This window comes from Apis cerana, linkage group LG2 (genome assembly GCF_029169275.1).
Source record: "Apis cerana isolate GH-2021 linkage group LG2, AcerK_1.0, whole genome shotgun sequence".
Taxonomy (NCBI): Eukaryota; Metazoa; Arthropoda; class Insecta; order Hymenoptera; family Apidae; genus Apis; species Apis cerana.
In genome coordinates this window covers 9,562,278-9,586,803 of record NC_083853.1, presented here as the reverse complement: position 1 = coordinate 9,586,803, position 24,526 = coordinate 9,562,278, and the positions used below count along the sequence as shown (strand labels likewise).

General features: G+C 24.6%; 3 protein-coding genes across 7 annotated transcripts; 1 reads left to right on the top strand and 2 right to left on the bottom strand.

Annotated features, from left to right (window-relative positions):
• Nucleotides 1–988: 988 nt before the first annotated feature.
• LOC107996636 (chromodomain-helicase-DNA-binding protein 1) lies at nt 989–16,753 on the bottom strand. 2 transcript variants are annotated; one of them, XM_062071040.1, is made up of 21 exons: nt 15,380–16,753; nt 12,751–12,863; nt 11,388–11,669; nt 9,970–10,158; nt 9,734–9,903; nt 9,003–9,639; nt 8,681–8,888; nt 8,290–8,567; nt 7,314–8,040; nt 6,970–7,215; nt 6,716–6,883; nt 6,506–6,632; nt 6,271–6,428; nt 5,844–6,202; nt 5,496–5,730; nt 5,077–5,196; nt 4,733–4,960; nt 4,335–4,661; nt 3,767–4,245; nt 3,517–3,630; nt 989–3,442 (listed from the first exon to the last, which is right to left on the bottom strand). In XM_062071040.1, the coding sequence occupies exons 1-21, from the start codon at nt 15,383–15,385 to the stop codon at nt 3,226–3,228; spliced, it is 5,388 nt and encodes a 1,795-aa protein (XP_061927024.1). In that variant the 5' UTR covers nt 15,386–16,753; the 3' UTR covers nt 989–3,225. The 2 variants fall into 2 exon arrangements, with proteins under 2 accessions (XP_061927024.1, XP_061927025.1); XM_062071041.1 differs by having other exon boundaries at nt 989–3,430.
• A 560-nt stretch (nt 16,754–17,313) lies between these two features.
• LOC107999086 (hsp90 co-chaperone Cdc37) lies at nt 17,314–20,089 on the bottom strand. The gene is made up of 5 exons (XM_017058753.3): nt 19,598–20,089; nt 19,073–19,206; nt 18,536–18,980; nt 18,154–18,459; nt 17,314–18,024 (listed from the first exon to the last, which is right to left on the bottom strand). Exons 1-5 carry the CDS (start codon nt 19,628–19,630, stop codon nt 17,830–17,832), a joined length of 1,113 nt encoding a protein of 370 aa, XP_016914242.1. The 5' UTR covers nt 19,631–20,089; the 3' UTR covers nt 17,314–17,829.
• Nucleotides 20,090–20,165: 76 nt separating this feature from the next.
• Nucleotides 20,166–24,407, top strand: LOC107996898 (integrator complex subunit 7). 4 transcript variants are annotated; one of them, XM_062071035.1, is made up of 13 exons: nt 20,166–20,373; nt 20,619–20,938; nt 21,016–21,240; nt 21,309–21,558; nt 21,621–21,700; nt 21,804–21,949; nt 22,024–22,369; nt 22,436–22,695; nt 22,766–22,966; nt 23,057–23,150; nt 23,231–23,334; nt 23,443–23,938; nt 24,015–24,407. In XM_062071035.1, the coding sequence occupies exons 1-13, from the start codon at nt 20,283–20,285 to the stop codon at nt 24,294–24,296; spliced, it is 2,895 nt and encodes a 964-aa protein (XP_061927019.1). In that variant the 5' UTR covers nt 20,166–20,282; the 3' UTR covers nt 24,297–24,407. The 4 variants fall into 4 exon arrangements, with proteins under 4 accessions (XP_061927019.1, XP_016910711.1, XP_061927017.1 ...); XM_017055222.3 differs by having other exon boundaries at nt 20,167–20,373; nt 21,636–21,700; XM_062071033.1 differs by having other exon boundaries at nt 20,167–20,373; nt 21,621–21,709.
• The last annotated feature ends 119 nt before the right edge of the window (nt 24,408–24,526 follow it).

Below are 24,526 nucleotides of genomic sequence, written 5' to 3'. Positions count from 1 at the left end.
GATTGAAAGTTTCAAATTTAAAAATCATGAGAATATTTATTTTATATATATATATATATATATATATATATATATATATAAATTATATTATGTAATAAATATTATGCAAAGCTAGAAGGAAGACTCAAAAGGAATATAAATACGATTGGTTATATTCCAATATATTCTATTATCCCAATATATTTTCTAATACAATATTAATTTCCTTTATATCTTTTTTAATAAAAATAAATACACGTATTAGTCGAAATTTTAAATTTAGAAATTATATTATAACATATAATAATAAGCAAATAAGGCTACATTACAATATACAATTTCGCGCGAAAAAATTTAATTTTAAGTCCGTATTTGTGTTAATTTGTAACGATTCCAACCCAGTCTTATTTTTAAACGAAAAATAACGAATAATATTTTTATTCGTAATGGAGATTTAACTTACCAATTATTATTTATAGTATATTCTATATTTTATATAAATAATTATAGTATGTTCTACATTTTATATAAATTAATGAATATATTTTACATATATTTCTTTTTTTTTGAAATTATTCTTTTTCTGATTGTACTATATAATTACTGGTGCATCTTATATATGTATATATATTTATTTAAATCGAATTTACATGTATAAAACCAGTACTTACATAATAATTTTTTATTCTATGTGTACTAGTATTTATAAGATTATGCGATATAATTTGAAAAATATTTGTAATTACAAATTATCATTGTAAATAAAATGAATAAAATATTATTAAACAATTGTTGTTATATTTATATTTAAATACATATTTAAAGATTTTTATTTATACTAATAAATTCGTTAAAAAATAATTCTAGCAAATAGTTAAATGAATTAATTTTCAAAATTCGCATAAGCATGGCACTTAAGACGTACATATGTCAAAAACTTTCATTTATATTTTAAAAAATAATAAAATGTATTGTTATAATTGCCCTATTTCAATTATTGAATATTAAATTATTCTACTATATCATTTATTTTTCTTAATTTATATTTACAACATATCTCTTGCTTTATTACTCGCAGTCTGTATTCGGCTAGTAATAAATTATAAATAGCTCACTGTTTAGAATATCACTTTGCAATTAAAAATCTAAACTAGCAAATTTCTATCGTGGTATAATTTCAATGTACTTCGTTTTATATATATATGTAAGATACGAAGTATCGTTAACGTGTGTACAATTCCCGCTTTGATCTGATCAAATATCATCACACGTATGTGTAACATATACTATTATTTACAGAAATGCACACTAAAATTGTAAATCTCCATAAATTCACTTTATATGAATAAACTAATCTACAAAATAATTTGTTTATTTTATAATTTAATAAAGGCATTATATCGTTTATGCAAATCATTTTAGACAAAAAAAAAAAATTACACTATAAGAAAAAATTCATAGCATTTACGTGATTTTAGGATGAAAAAAATTAATGCATACATACAAAAAAGTTTAACATTCATATTTTATGAATATAAAATTTGTAAATATTTGTTACGGAAATAGAATATAATTTATATTGCCTGATGCATCCTAATGGATAAATAATGAAATACAAAGTTTTCGCAAAAACTTATAGTTTACCACAATTTAAGATTTAATCAAGAAATACTTTAATATCTTTTCCGAGATATTAATCGTTGAATAATTAAAAACTCATATTCTTTTTTTTAATTACAATAATATAGTTATATTCAATCATTCTTAACTAAAGCAAAACTGAGGGAACTAGTAGTCTTTTGTTTATTCTTTCTACGAAAGCAGAATACTATCTCATTAATTCCAGAGTTAAATATACATCGAATATAACTATCGCCTTATACTAATATTTACAATATTTCACAGTGTTTTTGATAGGATATAAAACTATAGTACTTTAAAAGAATGAACGCAAAAATAGAATTCTTATCTACTTTTCAATTGTGAAAGTATAAATTCTATATAAGAGGAGAAAGTTAATATTTTTTTTCTCTTTTAAGAATGTAATCGTCTGTTGGCAAATATCATATTTGTCATTCTAATTTTACAATAAGCGCAGCTCATTTATACTGCATATCATCACAAAAAGATGTTATTCTACATTTGATGTAAAATTTTTTTGAATTTTCAGTTAATAGAAAATTTATAATGTTGACTAATTTGTACAATTTTACAAACCTCATTATATGAAATAAGATATCAATATTTTAATATCTATTGCAGTGCAATAAAATATTGATTAATATAAAAAGATTAATTATTAAACTATAAATCAATCGTGAAAGTTTGAAGATTTATGAAAACATAGTATAGTCTGAAGAAGTGAATAATTGTATACAAGCTAAACATCCATTAAACATACATGATCATATCGAAAATGCAAAATATGTTACATGCGATTTAGGAAGGCATACATTTTAAATTATGATTTTTAGCACTGTATGTAATAATATACACTACAAATACATTAATTTGATTTTAGTTCGTTATCAAATCTTATCATAATTGCACTGTAATAAAACAGAATAGTAAACGTAATTTCTTACGTATGAGAAACATTAATGAATAGAAACTTAAAAATTCAGCATCGCTATTTTTGGTGAAATCCGACATATATAAAAAAATTATTAATTATACACTAAGAATATGAATCAATTCATTATTTTTGCACAACCTCTCCTTAAAAAGACCATTCAATCATGGTAGAATTCTTTTCGTACAGTATTATCCGCTTAAGTATCGCAAGTACGGATTCATATTGCGACATTCCAGAGAGGTAGACATTTTTAAAAATTGCTTTCATCGCTTCGTTCTCTGTCGAGTGTATCGGAGACGAGAAACAACAGAGAATGAAATACATTTTTTTTGTCGCCGTTTTAAACTCGAAATAAAAACTAATAATCTCATTAAAGTTCTAGGAATTAATGAAGAATAGCTCTAGGAATTAATTTTGTAATATTTAAACAAGAAAAAAATAGGACACTTAAGCGCACAATACTGTATTAAGTAAGCATCGGAATAAATTTATACATAGGTACAAGTCACGAGTGGTACTACTAAATCACAGAATAAACTGTGTAAAAAATTTCGCATATAGCCATGTTTAAGGGAGCATAATGTATAATGCTCAGTCAGGTAAAACACAAGGCTCTATCGAAATTACAGCCGCTCAACAACACATTCAAGAACGGTAACAAGGAAGGAGCACTAGGAGTTAGCATTTGGTGGAGGTGGTCTTCTATCATAATCTCGTCTGTAATCTTTGTTTGGTCGCCAATCACTAGGATAACTATCTCCAGGATAACCTCGACTTCTAAAATGGCTTGGTGGAATATCAGATGGAGGGTAACCGCCGCCTCCACCTCCATATCCTCCTGGACCATATCCATAACTGGGTGGTCCTGATGGATATCTGTAATAATCACTGAACACAGATTTTGAATTTTTTGAACACTGATATGAACTTTATTTTCATACGGAATACTATTTATAGCCTACCTTCGTTTGTCATTCATGTGCATACTCCGATCGCGATCTCGATCTCTGTCCCGATGATATCCACTAGACATTCGTCCGTAAGAATCAAAACGATCACGTTTATGGTCTCCAAATCTATACATAAATTTATTATGTATAGAAATATATTATAAATTATTTTAAATTAGATATTTTATTATTATAATAAATTATTAATATTATTATAATAATAATTATTCTATATCTTTTTTTTATTATTTTATTATTATACCTTCCATCTCGCATATCTCTTCCATCACGAGATAACCAATGATCATCATCTCTGCTTCCACTATAATGTCCGCTCATATTATAACCACCACTATCTCTTCTGATTCTTTCATCTTTACCTCCACTCATCCTATCCATATTTCTATCACTATGTGTTCTATCTCTATCTCTATCACGTTCTCTATCTCTTTTCATGTCTTTATGTTTTGATTCTTTTTCTTTATGTCGTGGTGTATCTACACTATTAGTAGTACTTGAAGTAGAATTTGGAGTCGATGTAATAGGGGTAATAGTAATAGCACCAATAGTAACTGTAGATGTATTGCTGATACTATTTACAGCAGATATAGTTGAGAGGTGTTTTTTATTTGGTGTATTACTACTATTTGAATTTTCTTCTATATCTTCGATTCTACGTTTTTGTAATCTATTTTCTTTAATAGTTTCTATTTGTTTATCGATATGTTTTTCCGAATGCTTCTATAAAATTAAATTAGTTTTATGAATAAAATTAAAATTAGTTATATGAATAATGTACATATTATTAAAATAAAAATAAATCATCATACTTTTATATTATTTGAGTCCTCTTTCTTTTCTGGACTAGAAGTAGCACTTGTGTTACTTTCACCCCCTTTTTTCGTCGCGTGTTTATACAATTTGTAAAGTTTCTTTGCATCGAATTCTGTAAATTTAGACACAAAATACCATAAATTACTTCTCCATTCCTTAATTTGTTCAGGATCTCTATATTCTTCTAAACAAGTGTTAATTTGATTTCCAATTTGTACAAGACATTGTCTCGTGTGTGCGACTTGTTCTGCTTCACTTAAAGATTGATCAGGTCTATCTAAAGCTTTGAGTGCTTTCTTTACTGGTCTCATCTTTTCTTTACACTATATAATTAAAAATAAATTAGATTATTTGATGCTTTAATATAAATGATATTAAAGCAATTAATATTAACCTCGTTAAATATAGAAGGATCCAAATCACCAAGAACATCAAGAGCTCTTGGTTCATTGTTAGCAGTAAAATGCATTGGACCTGCTGCTTGTTTTGCTTTTTTAGCTTTTTTATTTTCTTTTTTTTCTTTCTTAGTTTTTTTTTCTTTCTTTTTTTCCTCTACTATATCTTCAACTTCTTCTTTAGTTTCTTTTTTTATAACAATCTCTTCTTCTTTTTTTGTAGGTAGCTTTAATTAAAATGAATATTAATATTTTTAAATTAAAAAAAATATTAATATTTTTAAATTAAAAAAAATATTAATATTTTTTTTACTTATGAATTATAAATATATAATAAATTTACCTTTTCAATTTTAGATTTAGATTTATTACTTTCTTCACCCGAACTATCATTTTCCTCTATAATTTCTTTTGTAATGGCAGGTTTTGCTTCTTTTGGTTTTCTTGGCTTTCTTGCTTTAGTCTAAAATTATTATTTGAATAAATTACAATGTACAATATAAAATTATAATATATTTATTTCATTAATATTAAATCTCATTAATTATGAAGAATGTATATTAAATAAAAATTAAAATTATCAGATTTTTAGAAATTACCTTGAATTGATATTCGGATTGCGGGATAAGGACATAACCCTGTCAGGGTATAAAATGATAGGATAAAGGGTTTTTTTGGAATATTATATAAATTGTGTGAATATTATATAAAATTATGTGAATATTATATAATGGAATATTATATAAAATAATATCTTCTTACCACTCCTAATTTTGAATCAATTTGTTTCTTGAGAACTTTTAATAAATATTCGGCTCGAGTATTTATTTTTTTTAATTGTAATTTGCTACCATTTGGAAGAAGTTTATCACCAAGTTTTAAATTATTATCCATTTTGATAGCTTCCCATGAGCCCATTCCATGTTGATATATACCTCTTAAAAGTCTAGAATCATCCTCAGAATTCCAATCACAATCAAAATTTGCTGGTTTTAATCTATAAGGGCATATACATATATATATAAAATAATTATAAAATAATTATAAAGTAAATATACAATATAAAAATATTTTTAATTATAAAAATTTGATAAAAAAAAGTATACATACTTGATATCAATATGCCAATTAGATCGTTGTTCCGAATCCGAGGGTAAAGCTTGTTCTAAAGGTTCTAATTCTTTTACAGCAGCTGAGAAAGATTTTGCATTAACCATAACTCCACCAATTTTAAATGTAGGACCACGACCTCTTTTACGACCAGGACCTTTACCCTCTTCTTCGCCTTTATTTTCTTTTGCTGTACTTTCAAATTCGGATAAACAAGCATCGCATCTAGTTTTTAACTGATCTCCCAAGAAACGTAATTCTGACATTGGTTTTTCTTGCAATTCTGCATCCGCCGCAATATCATCTAATCGTTTTAATGGCGCAGGGAATTTTTTATAACTTTTAACAAATCTTCGTATCTACATAGAAAAAGAAATTAAATTTATTTATTACATGAAAAATTATTATTATATAAGAAAATATATACCTCTGCATCAGTAAAACTTTTTATATTTTCGCGTGGTGTAACTCTTGGTCTACCTCTTTTTTTAGGACGTTCATCATCACTACCCTCAATCTCACTTCCAGAATCCTCACCTTCTTCACTATCATCAGCAGATAATTTTTTTCGTTTTCTTCCTCTTCCTTAATAGTAAAACAAAAAATTTATATACATATATAATTAAACGCTATAATAAATCAAAACTTTTAACACAATATACCTTCCCCACTTTGATTAATTTGCTGTAATGTTTTTCGACTTCGTGGAGGCAAATATAAATCCTCCATTTCTTTTGACTTTTCTTCTTCTTCAACTTTTTTTCTGAAATTTTCTGGAATAATTTCGGCCTAAAATCAATCGAAATAAAAATAATTAGTATTCATTTTTTTATATATATGAATATTAAAAAGTATTTAATATCTGTAATTACCCAATCTTTACTTTCATCGTCATTATCATTAGGTTGATTAACTGGTTCAGATTCTTCTTCAAATGCTGCAAAACTAGCAACTTTGAATGCAGATAATAATTCATCTCCTACTGTTGAAGGTCCTTCATCTCTTGTTTCTGCTCTTCTTAGAATTTCATCAATATCGCACTAATAACATAAAAATAATACAAAATTATATTTTTTATTTTTATGTAGATCTAATTTATAATAATTTATTTTTTTAGAACAATTACAGTTGGTTCTTCATCTCCATCTTCTTCATCTTTAAATAAGTCTTCAGCTCCAAATTTTAAAATAGCATTTAAATCTTCTTTGTTGAATGGATTATTGTTGGTCCCTGCATTTTTTTTATCTAATACTGTTCGTCCAGTTGTGTCCATACGTTGAATTACAAGATGATCCAAAACCATTTTTTGTTTTGCTCTTTCTACTATTTCTTCTTCTACAGAATTTTTTGTTACTAAACGATAAATATTTACCTAAATAAAAATTTTTTTTAAATAAAATATTGCAATTTAAAATATGTTATATATGTGTTTATATTTATAATATGTTACATTTATATAAAATATTAAACCTGATTTTTTTGACCGATACGATGTGCTCTGGCTTGTGCTTGTAGATCATTTTGTGGATTCCAATCTGAATCAAAAATAATGACAGTATCAGCAGTAGCAAGATTAATACCAAGACCACCTGCTCTTGTTGATAATAAAAAACAAAAATCTTGGGATCCTTCTGCATTAAAATGATCTAATGCTTGTTTTCGTAATTCTCCTTTTATACTTCCATCTAATCTTTGGAATGGAAAATGTTTTTTTTGTAGATATTCTCCAAGAATATCCAACATTCTGACCATTTGACTAAATATTAATACTCTATGACCTGTTTCTCGTAATCTCACTAATAATTTATCAAGAAGCACTAATTTGCCAGAACCTCGAATTAGTTGTTGTAAATAATCTTCATTATTGTCCTTTCTTTCATTTTCAGTAGGTTTTGTAAGGAAAGCATGATTACAACATTTTTTTAATTCAATAACAATATTTAGGAACGTCATAGTAGAACCTTTAACTCCTTTCCGCAATGCATTATAATTTTTTGTTAATATCCATTTGTAATATTGTTTTTGTAATGATGTCATTTCTACTCGTAATATTTGTTCAACTTTCGCGGGTAGAGACTTTTCTACATCTTTTTTGACACGTCGTAAAATAAATGGTTCTAATTGTTTATGTAATTTGGAATAGCCTTTTTGAGCGGCATTATCATGTTCCTTTTCAAATTCTTCCCACGAACCAAATCTATATAAATACAAAAAAAGAATTATATTATAATATTATTTTTTATTATTAGAATTCTATTTTAATACTATTTTATATATCAATTTGTAATATACTTTATATATATAATTTTATTTTATTTTTTATATTTATAATTGTATTTTTTAACAAAATTATTTAATTTAAAAATTAATTAATTCATATATATTCAATTTTAAATAGTATGTTTAATGTTTAATAAACGATGATAATATTAAAAAAAAAACTTACTTAGTAGGCATTATAAAGTGTAATAAGGCCCATAATTCTTTTAAACTATTTTGTAATGGAGTACCAGTTATTAAAAGACGATGATTTGTATGAAATTCAGCAAGTGCTTTGTACAAGAGAGAGTCATCATTTTTTAATCGGTGAGCTTCATCTACTAACAATACGGCCCAATTTAAGGCACCCAAAAATGCTTTATCTTTAAGTACTATCTCATATGTTGTAAGTATGGCATTAAATTTTAATCTTTTTGAACTGTAACACCATTCGTATTCTCTAATCTAAAATATATATTTATAAAATATATAGTAAATAGAAAGTAAATATATTTAAAAAACAATATAAAAAACAAATTTAAAGAAAATTTAAATTTATAAAAATAAATAATACATACAACATTACGGGAAGTAACATCGCCCAAATATGTAACAAAATTCATATCTGGTGCCCATTGTGACATTTCTCTTTGCCAGGAAGTCATTGTTGAAAGAGGCACTACTAACAAAAATGGTCCATAAAGCTGATGTGTGTGGAATAAATAATAAAGGAAGCATATCGTTTGTATAGTTTTACCAAGACCCATTTCATCTGCTAAAATAACACTGTAAACACATATAAAAAAAAATTATTATAATATAAAATACATAATAAAATACTAATTAATACATTATATAATTTTATTATACTTTTGTATTGTACTGAGAAAAATAATATACCTATTTTCTTTACACCATGAATGAATCATCCAATTTAATCCATCCATTTGATAGTCTCTAAGAGTCAAATCTCGACCTTTTCCCATATAATCTGGTTGTCCTTTTAACTGATGAAATTTAGGCCTAGATTTAAGAACTTTACAATGTTTACTTGGTGTTCTTTTTGACTCCTCTCTTTCACGAAATTCTTTTATTTTTTCTGGCCATTTTTTGACAATTAGTGCTCCATCTTCCCATGTAGCCTCAGCATAAGGTAAACTTTCCCATTTACAGTAATAATCAGGATGTTCTGAATCTGGTTTATTGTATTCAGCAATAATTCTTTCAACATTATTATAACTTTTCAAAAGATCTTGTTGAAGTTCTAATTGACATTCAAAATAATCTATATCTTCAGGTCCAGCATAATCTCTCCATTGTTTGATTTCTCGTTCTCGTTTAATAAAATTATCTAATTTTTTTAATCCTTTTACTTTTTGTGCTTTTAAAGATTCTTCTGATTCCCATGTATTATGAATATGAGACCATCCTTTCCATTTTATTAAATACTGTAATTCAGTTTCTTCCCTAGATAAGTCTTCAGGATTTGGATCACCATTTTCTTCTACAGCATAAATTGTAGTAACATTTCCTGTAACTAAAAAATGATATTATAGCAAAATATTTAAAAAAATAAATACAAATATAATTGTAATTTATAATTTACAATAATAAGTATATTAAATACCAACCTCCTTTTTTACCAATTCTTTGTCCCAAAATTCGTTCAATTGTTTCTGCATTATCTGGTTCTGTATTTGCAGTACTACCTTCATCAATTTCAACAAGATCTTCACTATCAGTCCTTTCTTCACTTTCTTCTTTATAACTAATAGCAGTTCCAGTTCTTCTTGTAACTTGTCTGATATTCAAATTAATATTAATTTATAGTTATTTCATTATAATTATAAAAAATAATATTAAATACCTTCTATTATCATCACTATCAAAAGAAGAATTTTCAGATGACTCTGAAATACGTTTCTTCCGTATTCTTGCCTTTTCTTTTGCTTTTTGTGCAGCACGTCTATTTAACGATTTACTAGGTGGAGGTCTTCTACTTTCAACATCATCAGATTCAGAATCTGAGCTATCTGAATTCCATGAGTTATGTGAACTGTAAAAGAGAAAAAATATAAATGTATATAAATTTATAAATATATTATTATAATAATAAAATAAAAAAATCGTGTATGTATGTATGTATGTATGTATGTATGTATGTATGTATGTATGTATATATATATATATATATATATTATTCATTTGATATTTTTATCCCAAATTAAATTTGAATATTAAAATATTTAAATTATAAATATTAAAATTATTTTTTTATTAATAATGAACATAATTTAATAATAGAATTTATTGGAAATAAAGTTTTTTTTAATTAGATATTTATAAATAATAATTAAAATATAGTAAATCACAAAATTTTCATTTATAAAAATAATTTTTTTTTATATAATTTTTACTTACTTTTACTAACAAAAAAATAATATTTATAAATTATTCTTACTATATAATGCATTGATAATATTTTACATGCAAATAATCTACACAAATTCACGCGCGCGCATATTATATATATTATCATATATATCTTTTTCTATATAAATGTTGTAATGAATTATATAAATGCATGAATAAATATATAGCACGAACTAAAGAAATAATAAATAAATATTAAATATAAAAATTATTTGTTACAATGCAATAGTTTATTTAACAAAACAAAATTAAAAACAAGGTAAAAAACAAACAGTGCTATGGTGTAAAAACATGTTTAAAGCACTAAGCTTAATAAACACAAATTTAAACATCAAAAATAAAAAGTATAAAAGCACATTAATACACAATATCTATTCTGCAATACAGAATAGAGCATATTATTAACATAAAAGCTTTGAAAAATTATTATTATTATTCTTGCAAGATACAAACCTATTGAACAATAATTTATAAATTATATATAATCCAAACTAATGAAATTTTATCAATATTAAAAATACTTAGTTATTTTTACAAATTATAAAATTAAGATTTGTAATACTTTCGTTTTTATTGTATTTTTTAAATATTATTCTATAGAACTATCATTATTTTTTAAAGTATTTAATATTATAAATATATATATAAAAAAAATTTATTTTTCACTAAACTAGATGTATTATATATCAATAAATTTTTAGAAAATTATACATTTTTTAAAAATTATTATATTATACAGTAAAAAAAGTATTTATTTATTTTGTATAATATTAATTTAATCCATAAAAAAATAATTAAACAATTCTTAATCTCAATTTTTGATAATTATTTGAGTTACTTCATGTTACTTACCCCCTTTTTTTAAATTTCTTGCGACTATCGCTATCGCTTTCACGTTGTGTAGCAAGCCTTTCAGGCTCTTTCCTAGAACGGCCGGATCTTCTGATTCCATAAATGTCAGGATTCTCATCCCATTCACGACTAGACTCATTCTTAAGCCTAACTTTTGTTTCTGTGCTGTGATTTGAACTTTTGCTCTGGAAGCTATCACTTTGTGCAGGTGCATCCGATTTCTCTGATTTATCAGAATCAGAACCAGATCCTGATCCGGAACCACTTGAAGAGCTAGAGTCACTGCATTTGCAGTCAGGTAATGTTTTATTTCACTATCATTGTTTATATAATTACAAAATTGTAATTTAAAAAATATTGAATAAAATACATAAATTTATCTAATACAAAGTACTATTTTTATAATGGTACTTTATAATTGTTAATTTTAAATGGCAAATGATTGTGTAAATCTAAATATTGATAATTATTAATATATATATATATATATTTTTTAATAATTAATAAAACATATATATATATTATTAAATATATAATTAAATATATTAAAATTTTATGATCTTTTTTTATTATTATTCAATTTCAGTTTGGAATAAAAAATATGCACAATAATTACAAAAGCATTATAATTTAATACATCAATGTTGATTTATCTATATGTATTAACTAAATGCAATATGTACATATCAGTTACAAATCATTTAATACCTTTAAGTAACTTTAGATATCCTGATATTAAGTTGTAATCTTAGTATTTCTATTCTTCAGTATTTGCATTTCAATACATTTGTGAAAATATCTCTTTTCCTTATGTTTCTGTATCTACATTAACATACACTAATGTAATAGGACAAATTATTATAAAATGATTAAAGCAGTATAATACTAGCTCACCTAGTGTTTAAATTATTTTAATATACAAGAAAACAAATACTAATTGCATATGAGTAACAGAAACTTGAAGATTGTGCTTATATAAAATTCAAGGAATACATTAAATTAGCATGATTATGAAAGCAATGTTAATGCTATATAAAGCTATAGCAATACACAAAGTTAAAAAATGATTAATTTTAAATAATCCTTTACATATCAGAAAGCCAAATACATTATATAAAATATATTATACATTATTAAATATTAAATATTATACATAAACATTAATTACTATTATTAGATTTATATTTATTACTATTATTCTATATAAAAATTGTTTAATACTATATTGATAAATAATAATTAAAAGATAACAATAATAATAATAAAAAAATTCAAACAAGTATGAAATAAAACAAATACTAATTTCCCATGTTTTGGACTTTCTGAAAGAAAGGAATTATATAATGTTGATTTTAATACCCACCTTTCTGATCCAGAACCAGATCCTGTATTGCTTCCTGAAGAAGAGCTATCACTCTTACTTTCATTTTCAGAATCAGATGCAGATTCTTTACCAGATTCAGATTCTAATGTTTTCTGTAAGTTAATCAGACCAATCTAATATTGTTTTATTTTCAAAAATACATAAGTCGCAGTGTTGTTTGGAATAGTTTTTATACAATAATATTAATATAATTGTATTTTTTAATCATATATAATATATTCTTTAGAATTGACAGTTCTTTAGATTTATGTGAACATATTTTAAAAATAATAATATATAATATCTTTTCTTGTTTTGTATATTTTTAATTGTTCAGAATATAATTTACATAAATTAGCAGTGCCATCTATCAAGAAAATCTTTCCTCCATTTTGTAATTCTTGACCACCATCTTGTAGTTAAGAATTGCTTAAACCAAACTCTTTAATAATCCATTATATACACTCTAATAAAATTAGCAGCGTATTACATCTGATTTTGCATTTTTAGATTATATTCAATTACATGTCAATAAAGAAATAAATTCATATTAATATAAATCAAACAATATATTAAATAAAAAGATAGTTACATATTTACATATGTTAAACATAAATTTACTGTTTAAAAATTATAAATTTTTTCTTTATCTAAAAAATTATTCATAATAGAAATATAAAAAATTTTTCATTATTTATTGTATGTAACTATCTTAATAATGAATTGGCAGAAGAATTCTGTAGGATTTTTCATAAATGATTAATCCAAGATATATAGAATAGTTTCCTGCAAATAACCAACATAAAATGGGTATTTCAGAATAATATAATTCACCATTTTTAAACACTATACTTATTTATTAAACAATTCAAGTACATTATGTACAATATTTATCTGATTTTAAAAATTTACATTTGTTTATTGAATTTAGTATATAAGTTAGAAAAAATTGTATCTAAAATATTTTCATAATCAAAAGTTAGTATTAATTTTAATATTAGAATACTGATTTTTACATTTAAATATTTTTAGCAATAAAAAAAATGATACATAATCCCAAATTTATTATTAAAGAAATACAAAAATACAAATTTGTTGTATGAAGCACAATATTATTTGAAAATAAACTTTCTGTTATATTTCATAAAAAAAAAATTTAACTCATAATAATATATGCTTCATATAACAGAAACAAGACTTTTATAGAGTAATTATTATTTCTTCTAAAATTTAATTTCTTTAATAAGATCTTTTAACTTTACTTATAAGAATTTTTATTACAATAAAAACTGTTTTAAACTCTAAAATGTATTGTATATATAAAAGTAGAAATATTATCATTCAAGTTTTATATTATACTTTATTTATTAATGATGATAAAAATACTAATGAATAACTATTATATGTAACAAAAATATTTTTCTATGCATAGTATATATATATATATAATAAATATATCTTTTTAATTTAAGAAAGAATAAATTTTAAATACTTATTAAACTGAATTTTATTCTTTCTTTAACATGATTTAAGTAAGATAATATCAATTTTTATATGATATTAAATAATCATTTTCTACTTTTACAAATCCCAGAATTTAATTTTATTACATGTTTTAATAAGAATATATTTTGCACTATTATATATTAAATATTATATAACTATAAAAATATTCTTAATAAAACAAATGTAAAAACATTTTTTTGCATATTACACTAATTTTAATAGAAATCATCTTTCATGCATGTGATCCATATATATGAATCATTATTTCTTTTAGCTTTATCTTATCTTTACATAATTTTATTGAAAATAACATTTAAAATTATTAATGTACTATGTTTCTTTTATATACAAATTCAAAATAAATTTGTGATATATTTAAGTTCATACAAACCCAAGATTTTATGAAAGACAAAGAATAAATAAAAAATAAGATTTTATTCATAATATATAAAAAAAAATCTTGAAATGTCAGAGAAATCTCTGGTTTTCCTAAAGGAAAAAACTCAGAATATATGAAATATTTTCTACATGAAAAGCATGTAATTGCCAAGAGCTTTTACAGGTGATTGTGCTACACAGTCTCTAACTATAATGTAGAGAATGTATATCAATCTTTGAGCTTAATTTGCAAAAATGGGTCTATTTAAAATTTTTGAATAAGCATAGGTCTAAGATAAAGGAGAATGCAAGGAATCATTTTTGATAAAAATTAGTGTGGAACAATGATATTTTAAGTGATAAATGTCAAATTGAACGAATGTAAACAAACTTATAGGTTATTAAGAGCCTAGAAACTATGTAAAATTGCAGAAAATTATGATTTAGTGGAGACAAGTCTCTGAGCTCATAAGGTCAGTGAGACCCCGCCCTATATGCAGAAATCTTTTAAATAAAATTACAATGATTTTTTACATTTTTACGAGGATTTTTGTCCTTGTAGTTTAATGAAACGCATGTGACAACGCGACTTTTCCCTACTCCAAACAACACCGCGGCCATATCACGCAAATTTATCATTAAAACAACATTGATGCTCGTATCGGCTACGAAAACAAACAATTATTGCCAAAAAAAAATTGAAGAAAAGCTGAAACTTAAACAATTTTCGAACCCGACCACTCACCTGCATCGTTCCGTCTGCGCGTCGTACCGATATCTCGATATTACACACACCACGCACAAAACCACGTTAATTTAATAATTAAACTGGCGTGTATACACGTATTCGTAATATTAAACGACTATTGATGTACAAAGTCGCGACATCGTGCAAAATTATCGAATTTTCACGTACTATATGGTCACAGGCCTGAGCTTGGCCGCCATTTTGTGAACTCGACTCGTTCTTTCGCCCTCCCCGACCGTCCTCCCGTCTATCATCCCATCATGCAACGCGCGCGCGCTCCTCCCTTCCCCTCTTTCATCTACACCCCAAACTAAAATGAAGGCCCTGTAAACGTGACAAAAATTAATACTTTTAGGAACGTAATATTAACATCTGAAAAAATAAATTTTGCTATAAAATGACAATTATATAGTTTAATTTCATTCTCGAATTTAAAAAAAAAATATCATTTTAATCAATTACATTAAAACGTAGTCATAAAACGGAAATCGTTGTATGACAGCCATTTTGATTATTCAGAAAGATTTTACCCAGAATGCCTGGCGAGTTTTTCGATTACTTTGTATATGCGCAATTACGATGATCAAATAAATCATACGACAAAATCTCTTTATATACGCAATTATATATGCTTTAACTTTTTCCATTTATTTTGTTTACTTATATTTTAAAATATATAAAATAAATTGAAATTTTATAGTTATAATAGTAATTTAATGAATTTTAAAATTTGAATATAAAAATTATATAGACAAGTTTAATCAATAATAATATATATAAAAATCATTAACGTATAATATTATTTTCGAGCTCAGAGACTTAATCTCATTTTTTAAGACATAATTATAAAATATGATAAACTGAAAATAGAAAATGTATAATTATATGAACGTCAATAGTATCACCATGCAAAGTGAATAAGCAATTTTATAAAGCAACATAATATGTAAAAGCTGTTGTTTTACATCAGATTGGGTAGAGACAAAAGTCAAATTTGATTGAATTGAAACAATAAAATATATTAGTTACTTTAAAGAGGAAAAAATTATTTCTAATAAAACAAGTAATTTTACCCGGTCCAATGAAAACCAGCTTGTCTTTTCGCAGGCGATGAAAATAAGGCGTATTATGACGAGAATGAAAGACGAAAAATATTACCCAGACACCCGTGGCACCTCATACCGGAAAAGGAAGAAAAGCCTACAGCTTCGATATACGATTATTTACGGTTTCCGGTCGAAAATCGATTCATCATTCGACTTTAAATATCGATTATCTCATTTTATGATAGGCGCGTAAAATAATTACATAAAATTGATATAAGTTTATAAAATATTGAAAAGTAATAAAATAATATAAATTTCTATAAATTTAAATATAATTATTTTCTTATTGTATTTAAATTTTGTACTTAAATCTAAATTACATGTATAATATTTTATATTTTTTAATTAATGCACAGAACTCTTTAATAAGTATTAAATGATAAAAGTTAAATAAAATAAAAAAAAAATAGAATGAATTATATAAATTTTTGAAAATTAAAACATATATAGTGAAAATTAATTATCCAATTTTTATTATCCGGCATCTTTTGTTTATTAATTTTGTATTCTTCTTTCAAACTTTTATTTCTATAATTTTTTTTTTTCACTAGATTTTTCTCTATCATTTTTTTAAATTATTGTTTATTGTGTAGATACTCATTATAGCTGATATTATTGACATTATTTTGATATATCATAGTTAACATATTTAATTACAAATGAATATTCAAAACATAAAAATTAAAAAAAGAAAATAATTTGTAAAAAAACATATTTGTTATATTATTTTCTTGCGGATCGATTTATTCACATTATTTGTTCTACTATTTAGGCCAGTTTTATTATATTATATTTAAAAAATTAAATATATTTAATAAAAACAAATTAAATGTATTTTCTTTATTTACATTATAATTTTAATTTGTTTACAATTTTCAATGTACATAATATGACTTAATTTGAAGAATGAGATAAAAAATATTGATGTAATGTATATATAACAAATCATATTTATATACATATATAGTATATATTCTACGTATATTTAGCATATATAAATATTAATACCTGTAAATATTCATATCAGAACTTTTAATTATTCCATGTAATATTTAGGGAAAATTTTATCACATATTACTAAATAATTATTCTGTTTAATTAACAGTTTATAATATTCACACTTCCTATAGTAACTCAAAATTATGCAGCAATTCAGTCTTAAAGTAACTCAAAGCATAACAATAGTGTAATATTATTACAATAAGAAAAAGCCAATAAAGATAAAAATTTTGTATTCATTGTCCAATGACAATATTTTATTATAACATATTCATGGTACTAAAGGATACTTGCACAAATAAGTCATGAAAGTTAACACATGTTATTTACAGCCACGTGTAATTATTCAGCACTGGGCGTTTCTCCTGTAACTTTTGTAGATGCTTCATCTATCAATTCTTTAGCTTTTGCATCTGGTAACCAAAGACCACTATCAACACATCGTTTCATATGATAAAGTGCTTCTTGTCGTGGCATTACTGCTAGAGTTTCTTGTAATAAAGCATGATCTTGTGTTTCAAAGCATTTTTGTAAAGGCTAAAAATAATATATTAAAATTAGTTACAATATATTAAAATACTAAATTAAGATATTTATTAATTAAGATTATTATATTAAAATAATAAGTATTTAAAATAATAAAATATTCATGATAAATTTATTTACTTCTGGTAGACTTTCAAATACTTCAACTGGATCAAGACCACCTGGACCACGACGTGCCTTTTTTTCTTCTTCTTCAGCTTCTTTAAGAGCATCTGCTACTTTTTCAGCAGCTCTTTTACGTATTCTTTCTTTAAATGCTCTTAATTCATCTTCAAATGAATTTCTATGTTCTAATTCAGCATTTTGAATACGACTGAAAAAAGAACCTACACATGCTCTTGGATCAACATCTAATTGTTTTGATAATTCCAAAATACATTGCATACATATACATTGATGAGCAACATGTTCCATTAAATCATGTTTCTAAAATTTATAATATATTATTATAAAATAAATTCATATAATAATTATATTCATAAATATGTAAATATGTACTTACTTCTTCTATTTCTAAATTAATACACCAAATAACTAAATAATTTGCAGTATTTTCACATACTAAATCAGGATTATCTGCTAAAAATTTTTTACTATCCTCATACCTTCTTAGCATGCCAAATTCTTTTAATTTTTTTTCATTTTCTTTTACAAATTCTTTCATTTTTTTTTCTTTTTCTTCATCTGATAAACCATTGTCATCTCCCTTACATGGTGGTCTTTTATTAATTACTGTTTTTGTAAAACCATCTTGACCAATAGTATCAACATTCCAAGGTGTTAATTTCTCTTTTTTTTTCATTTCCTCTTCTTTTTCTTGAATTTTTTTCTCTTCTTGTTCAAGATCATGTAAAACCTTTTTTAATGCAGTCAAATCTGCTGAATCTTTTTGTTCTCTTTCTAATTTTGCAAGTTTTTCCTCTGTTTCTTTTAATTTTTGTAAAGTTCTGTAAATAATTAAAAATTTAAAAAATTTTTAAATTAATAATAAAATATTAATATTATGAAATAATTTATTTATATGTTGAAGATAACTTACTCTGCTTTTTTTCTTTCATGTTCCTCTTGTTCACGTTTTCGTTCTTCCATCCTTTCTAGCCTTGCTTGATGACGCCACCTAAATAATGATGGTGTATCAATATTTGGATGGGTATCATCTTCATCATCTGAAATCTAATAAATATTAACATCACATTATTAACTTATATATATTAAATTTTATATAAATTATTTTAGATATATAAACATATTAATTATAAATAACAATACTCATTATTTTATAAAAATTTTAAAAATATATATAAATTATAAAAATTAATATGCGTTAATAGAAAAAAATTTATATTAAAAAATGTACATCATTTTGAAAATTTATAAAGAATAAGTAGATAAGAATGAGTAGAAATAGACAATAAAATTTTGATTAAAGTTATAGTAAATATGTTTAAATTTAATAATTATTTTTTATACTTTTTCAAGCACTCAAATAAAAAAAACACTCGAAATTTCTACTATCACTCTAGAATATTCCATAAGCATACTGGACCAAAACTAAGATTCTTACTTCAATATCTTTCCATTTACTGTAATCCACCATCGTTCAACCGATTAAATGTACTTTTTATTCAATTATGTATTTTTATGGAAATGACTATTTTAAAAATATAATTTATGTATAAAGCGTTTTTTTTTTTTCTTCTTTATTTTCACAAAAGCAGAAACACAACGCCCATACTTGTCGAAGTTTAATTGTCAACTGTACTAGCATGAATATATTCGCGCGAGAGTCGTTCGATCTATCATATCAGGGATTCTCAATTACTTAAATGATAAATTATATCGAATACATAAAATTTGAATTGGAATTAATGTTCATAATTCATTTTTTATGATAAATAAATTGAATTACATAATAATAATAAAAAATATTTTTATACTTTTTAACATAGAATTATATCATTTATAAAAATAATTTATATATTGTAATTTAATTTATGAATTTATCATTAAAATTTTATAAATTTAAATAATATATACTATATAATTTTTCGAAGTTAACATACTTTGAATATTATCTTAAAATAAAGTATTAATTTTTATATTAAAATTATATACATATAGTAAGCATGTGCAATTCATTTATACTGAATTTGACATTGTATATGAATATAGATACTTTGAATTTTCTATTGCTTAAAAAAAAAACATTTCACTTAATTTTTATTCAATATATTTTATAGTTTAAAAAAATGATTGGTATGCGAATGAATGCATTTAATGATACAGGACTTGGTGAACCAGAACAAGATGCAAATTCTGCTCTTATAGAATTAGATAAAGGTATGTTTATATATTACTTTTAAACTTAACCTTATATTAATTTTACCATAATTTTTACAAAATATTATTGTATTAATAATAAAATAATATATATAATAAATAAAATTATTAATAAATGCTTTTAAATATGAAATTTTAATAAAAATTTAATACAACATTTAATAAATAAATTTTTTTGTACGAATAAAAGAAATATTTTTGAAAAGTTTATTTTGAAAGGATTATTTAATAAAGATATTTTTTAGGTTTACGTTCTACAAAAATTGGTGAACAATGTGAAGCCATAGTACGATTTCCTCGATTATTCGAAAAATATCCTTTTCCAATATTGATAAATTCTTCTCTCTTAAAATTAGCAGAAGTTTTTCGTACTGGCAGTAATTTTTTACGTGTTTGGGTTCTCAGAGTATGTCAACAAAGTGAAAAGCATTTAGATAAAATTTTAAATGTTGATGAATTTGTCAGACGTATTTATAGCGTGATACATTCTAATGATCCAGTTGCTAGAGCTTTGACTCTACGAACTCTAGGCAGTGTAGCTGGTATTATTCCAGAAAGACAACAAGTAAAATATTAATAATTCTTATAATTTATGTTCCATTTTATGATATGTACAATCAAAAAAATTATTTTATTTATAAGGTTCATCATAGTATAAGAAGATCATTAGATTCTCATGATTCAGTTGAAGTTGAAGCTGCAATATATGCTGCACAAATGTTTGCTGCACAATCAAAATTATTTGCTGTTTCCATGTGCAGTAAAATATCCGATATGATTAGAGGTCAAGCAACACCAGCATCAATGAAATTACAACTTATACCTATTTTACAATACATGCATCATGATACTTTTACAGCTTCAATGGTTTGTAAATATTAATTTTAATTTTTAATAACATAAATAAATTGTATAAAATTATAAATTTTTTAAAGGTAAATGAATTATGTATGGAACTTCTTGCTAGTTATCCAGCAGTTGAATTTGTCAGAGTTACATTAAGTGCTTTAAGCACATTAGCTTCTGCAACATTGATTGATGTTCCACAACAAGTTGCACTTTTATTACGTTATCTACAAGATGATCCAAGATTAACTATTAAACGCCATGCATTACATTTATTACATTCTTTAGCAAGAAGAGGAGCTCATTTATGGCCACAAGGTGCTCTTAATAACTTGATAGGTAAATATAATGAATAATAATTAATTCTGTATAATAAATAAAAATAAAAAGAGATACTTTAGAAATTTCTGTTTTAGAGAGTACTACAACACTCTTACAAGATGGAGCTGGAAATAAAGATCTTCTTATTCGAACATTAGACGTAATTGAGGTTACCATTTATTTGTCAAATAGTAATGAAAACACATTTTTTTTTAATATAAAAGAGAATTAAACAAATAAGTTTTTGAAATTATTTAATTTAGGTACTTAGTCAAAGTGCAGTAACATGTGATGCAAATAGAGAAGAAGGAAATCCTCTTTTATCATTATGTGTAAATGCTTGTTATTCGCCTGATCCATTTATTGCAGTGAAAGCAATTACTATTTTAGCCAGAGTTGCATGTTATTGGTATATATTTAATGATTCTTATATCAGTAAAGAATGAGATATGTATATTCAAAATTCTTATATTTTATTTATAGTTATGAGGAAAATTTACCAGCCTATGGAATACAAGACGTTGTATCTTGTCTTGAATCTCTAATTGTACTTTTAGCTTTGGATGATAAGTATTTACATCAATTGAAAGTTTGTTTACGTTCAACAGTAAAATTATGTCGGGCACAACCTAGCCATTGTTCGATATTTGTCGATGCTATCGGTAGTACACTTTTCAATGCCCATGCAGAAGGCAGTCAAAATGAGAAGCAAGCGCTTGCTTTATGTGAAGCATTAGGTGCTATAGGAAGTTTAGGAGAAAATGCATTGCTTCCTCTTTTACCAGATATATTAATAAAGCTTAAACAGACTGTACATGTACATACAAAGGTAAATTTGTAAATGAAATGTGTACTTCATAAAAAATATAAAAATATATAAATTTTTATTTTAAAGGTAATGTTATGTACGTTACTTTTTCAAATGGTAGCTGGAGGATATGAATGGAATCCAGAATGTTTAGAAGCAGTAGAAGAAATTATTAAAAATGTAGATGGTTGGGCCAAATATCGAATTGCACGTAGTGCTGCAAGATATGGTCATCACACAATAGCAACTCAAATATTTAGAAGTTTAAAAGAAACAGTTGCATCTGAACAATTACATTTCTGGTTGTCTGGTTTGGAATTAGTTACAAAAGCTGAAAGTTATCTTATGTTAGTTTTTATATTTTTTTAATAATTTATTTTATGAAAAGTATATATCTATTTTTTTAAATTTTAACAGGGAGAAAACAGAAGAAGTAGAAAGTAAAGCAAGAGTTTATACTGTAGAGAAGTTAAATGGAGCTATTGCGCGTTATGCAAGTGCATGCGCTTCATTAAAAGCTGCTAGTACACCATTACGAAGTTTACAATTTGCTAGTGAATACTCAAAATTGCGATGTGAATTTCTTCAAGCTATTGTACAACTTTTACATTCATGCAGGTATCTTGAGTAAATGAATGTCATAAAATAACAATTATTTATTATTATTATTTTTTTTAATTTTATCAATATAAATTAATTATGATTTAGATCTCTTTGTACAGCTCCGCCACCTGCTATTACATGTACAGTAGTTCTAACTACAAAAGATGATCTTCAACGATATGGACGTGTTACAAATCAAGTACATTACTTGTATAATTTTATATAATTACATTTTAAATGTTTAATTTAAATTAATAATGAATAATTTATATTTTATAGTTGAGAAAATCAGCTCAAGAACTCAAAACTTGTGCAGAAAACTATCAGAAACTCTATCAATCAGCTTTTGATGCTGATCCAGGTTCATTGACGAACATACGAGCGTATCCTTTACGAAAATGTAATTAATTTTTAATTTATCTACATCTGAAATTATTGTTATATCTTATTTACGCATTTCAATATATATTTTCTTAATTAACTATATGTAGGTTGCAAGAAATTTGTCGTTTATTAGCGAATAGTGTTGAACGTGTTTGTGGTGGTACAGGAATTCAAACATATCATCAAACCGAAGTAAATTTTAATTTTGGTGATACAGTAGAAATGCGCCAATTGGCTCGTTGTTGTACTGAATTACGTCGTTTAGCTCCAACTTATATAGGTGAAAATAAAGCAGCGGCACTTAGTCATTCAAGAATAAACTGCTTAGTTTCGCAGGTGATGTTATTAGCTGGAACAAAAATGAGATTACCAATACCTCGGTATTATTTTCAAGCTTTACAAGCAACTAGTGTGAAATTATCTGTTTCGCCACAACCTCGTGTTCTTGGTGAACCAGTATCTGTACCTCAAGGCAGTCAATTAGCTTTAAAAGTCGAAGGAGTGCTACGACATGGTCGACGCGCTTCTCTTTATCGTTCTGTTGCTGCTGTTTGCATTTCTATTTCTACTTCTCCTCCATCGAAAATAAATTCAGATCAAAAAGTATGAATTAATATTTTTTATAATAAATCCTTATACATCCTTTATTTTAATATTTGATTTTATTATTTTATTATAGGATTCTAATGTTAACGAATTACAACAAACTGTCACACCACATCGCGATTTTTTTGCTTGTGAATTTTTACTTTCATTAGGAAGTCCAGGTACAACTGCTACAACAACATGTGCGAATAATACTACTAATGTGAATAATAATATGAACAGTAGTGGTGGACAATATCAAGTCACAGCAAGCGCGAGTATACTCGACAAAGATGGCAATGTGTGGAAATGTGGACCACGTTCCACGCTTCAAGTTAGGGTTCACGAAGAGCCAACCAAAAGAAAATTACCATAAAGATATGTTCATATATTTTTTATTATAAAACATTGTTATAAATAATTGTTTTCAAAAGTATTGTATACGAAATATATAATAAAAAATTATACTTTGATATTTTAATGAAAATTATAATATTTTATAATTAATTATTCTCTTATTTAAAAAAAATTTCTTATACTTTATAATAATTAAATTTCTTTTTATATTTATGTTAATTTAGAAAAAGAAATTTTATAAATACGATA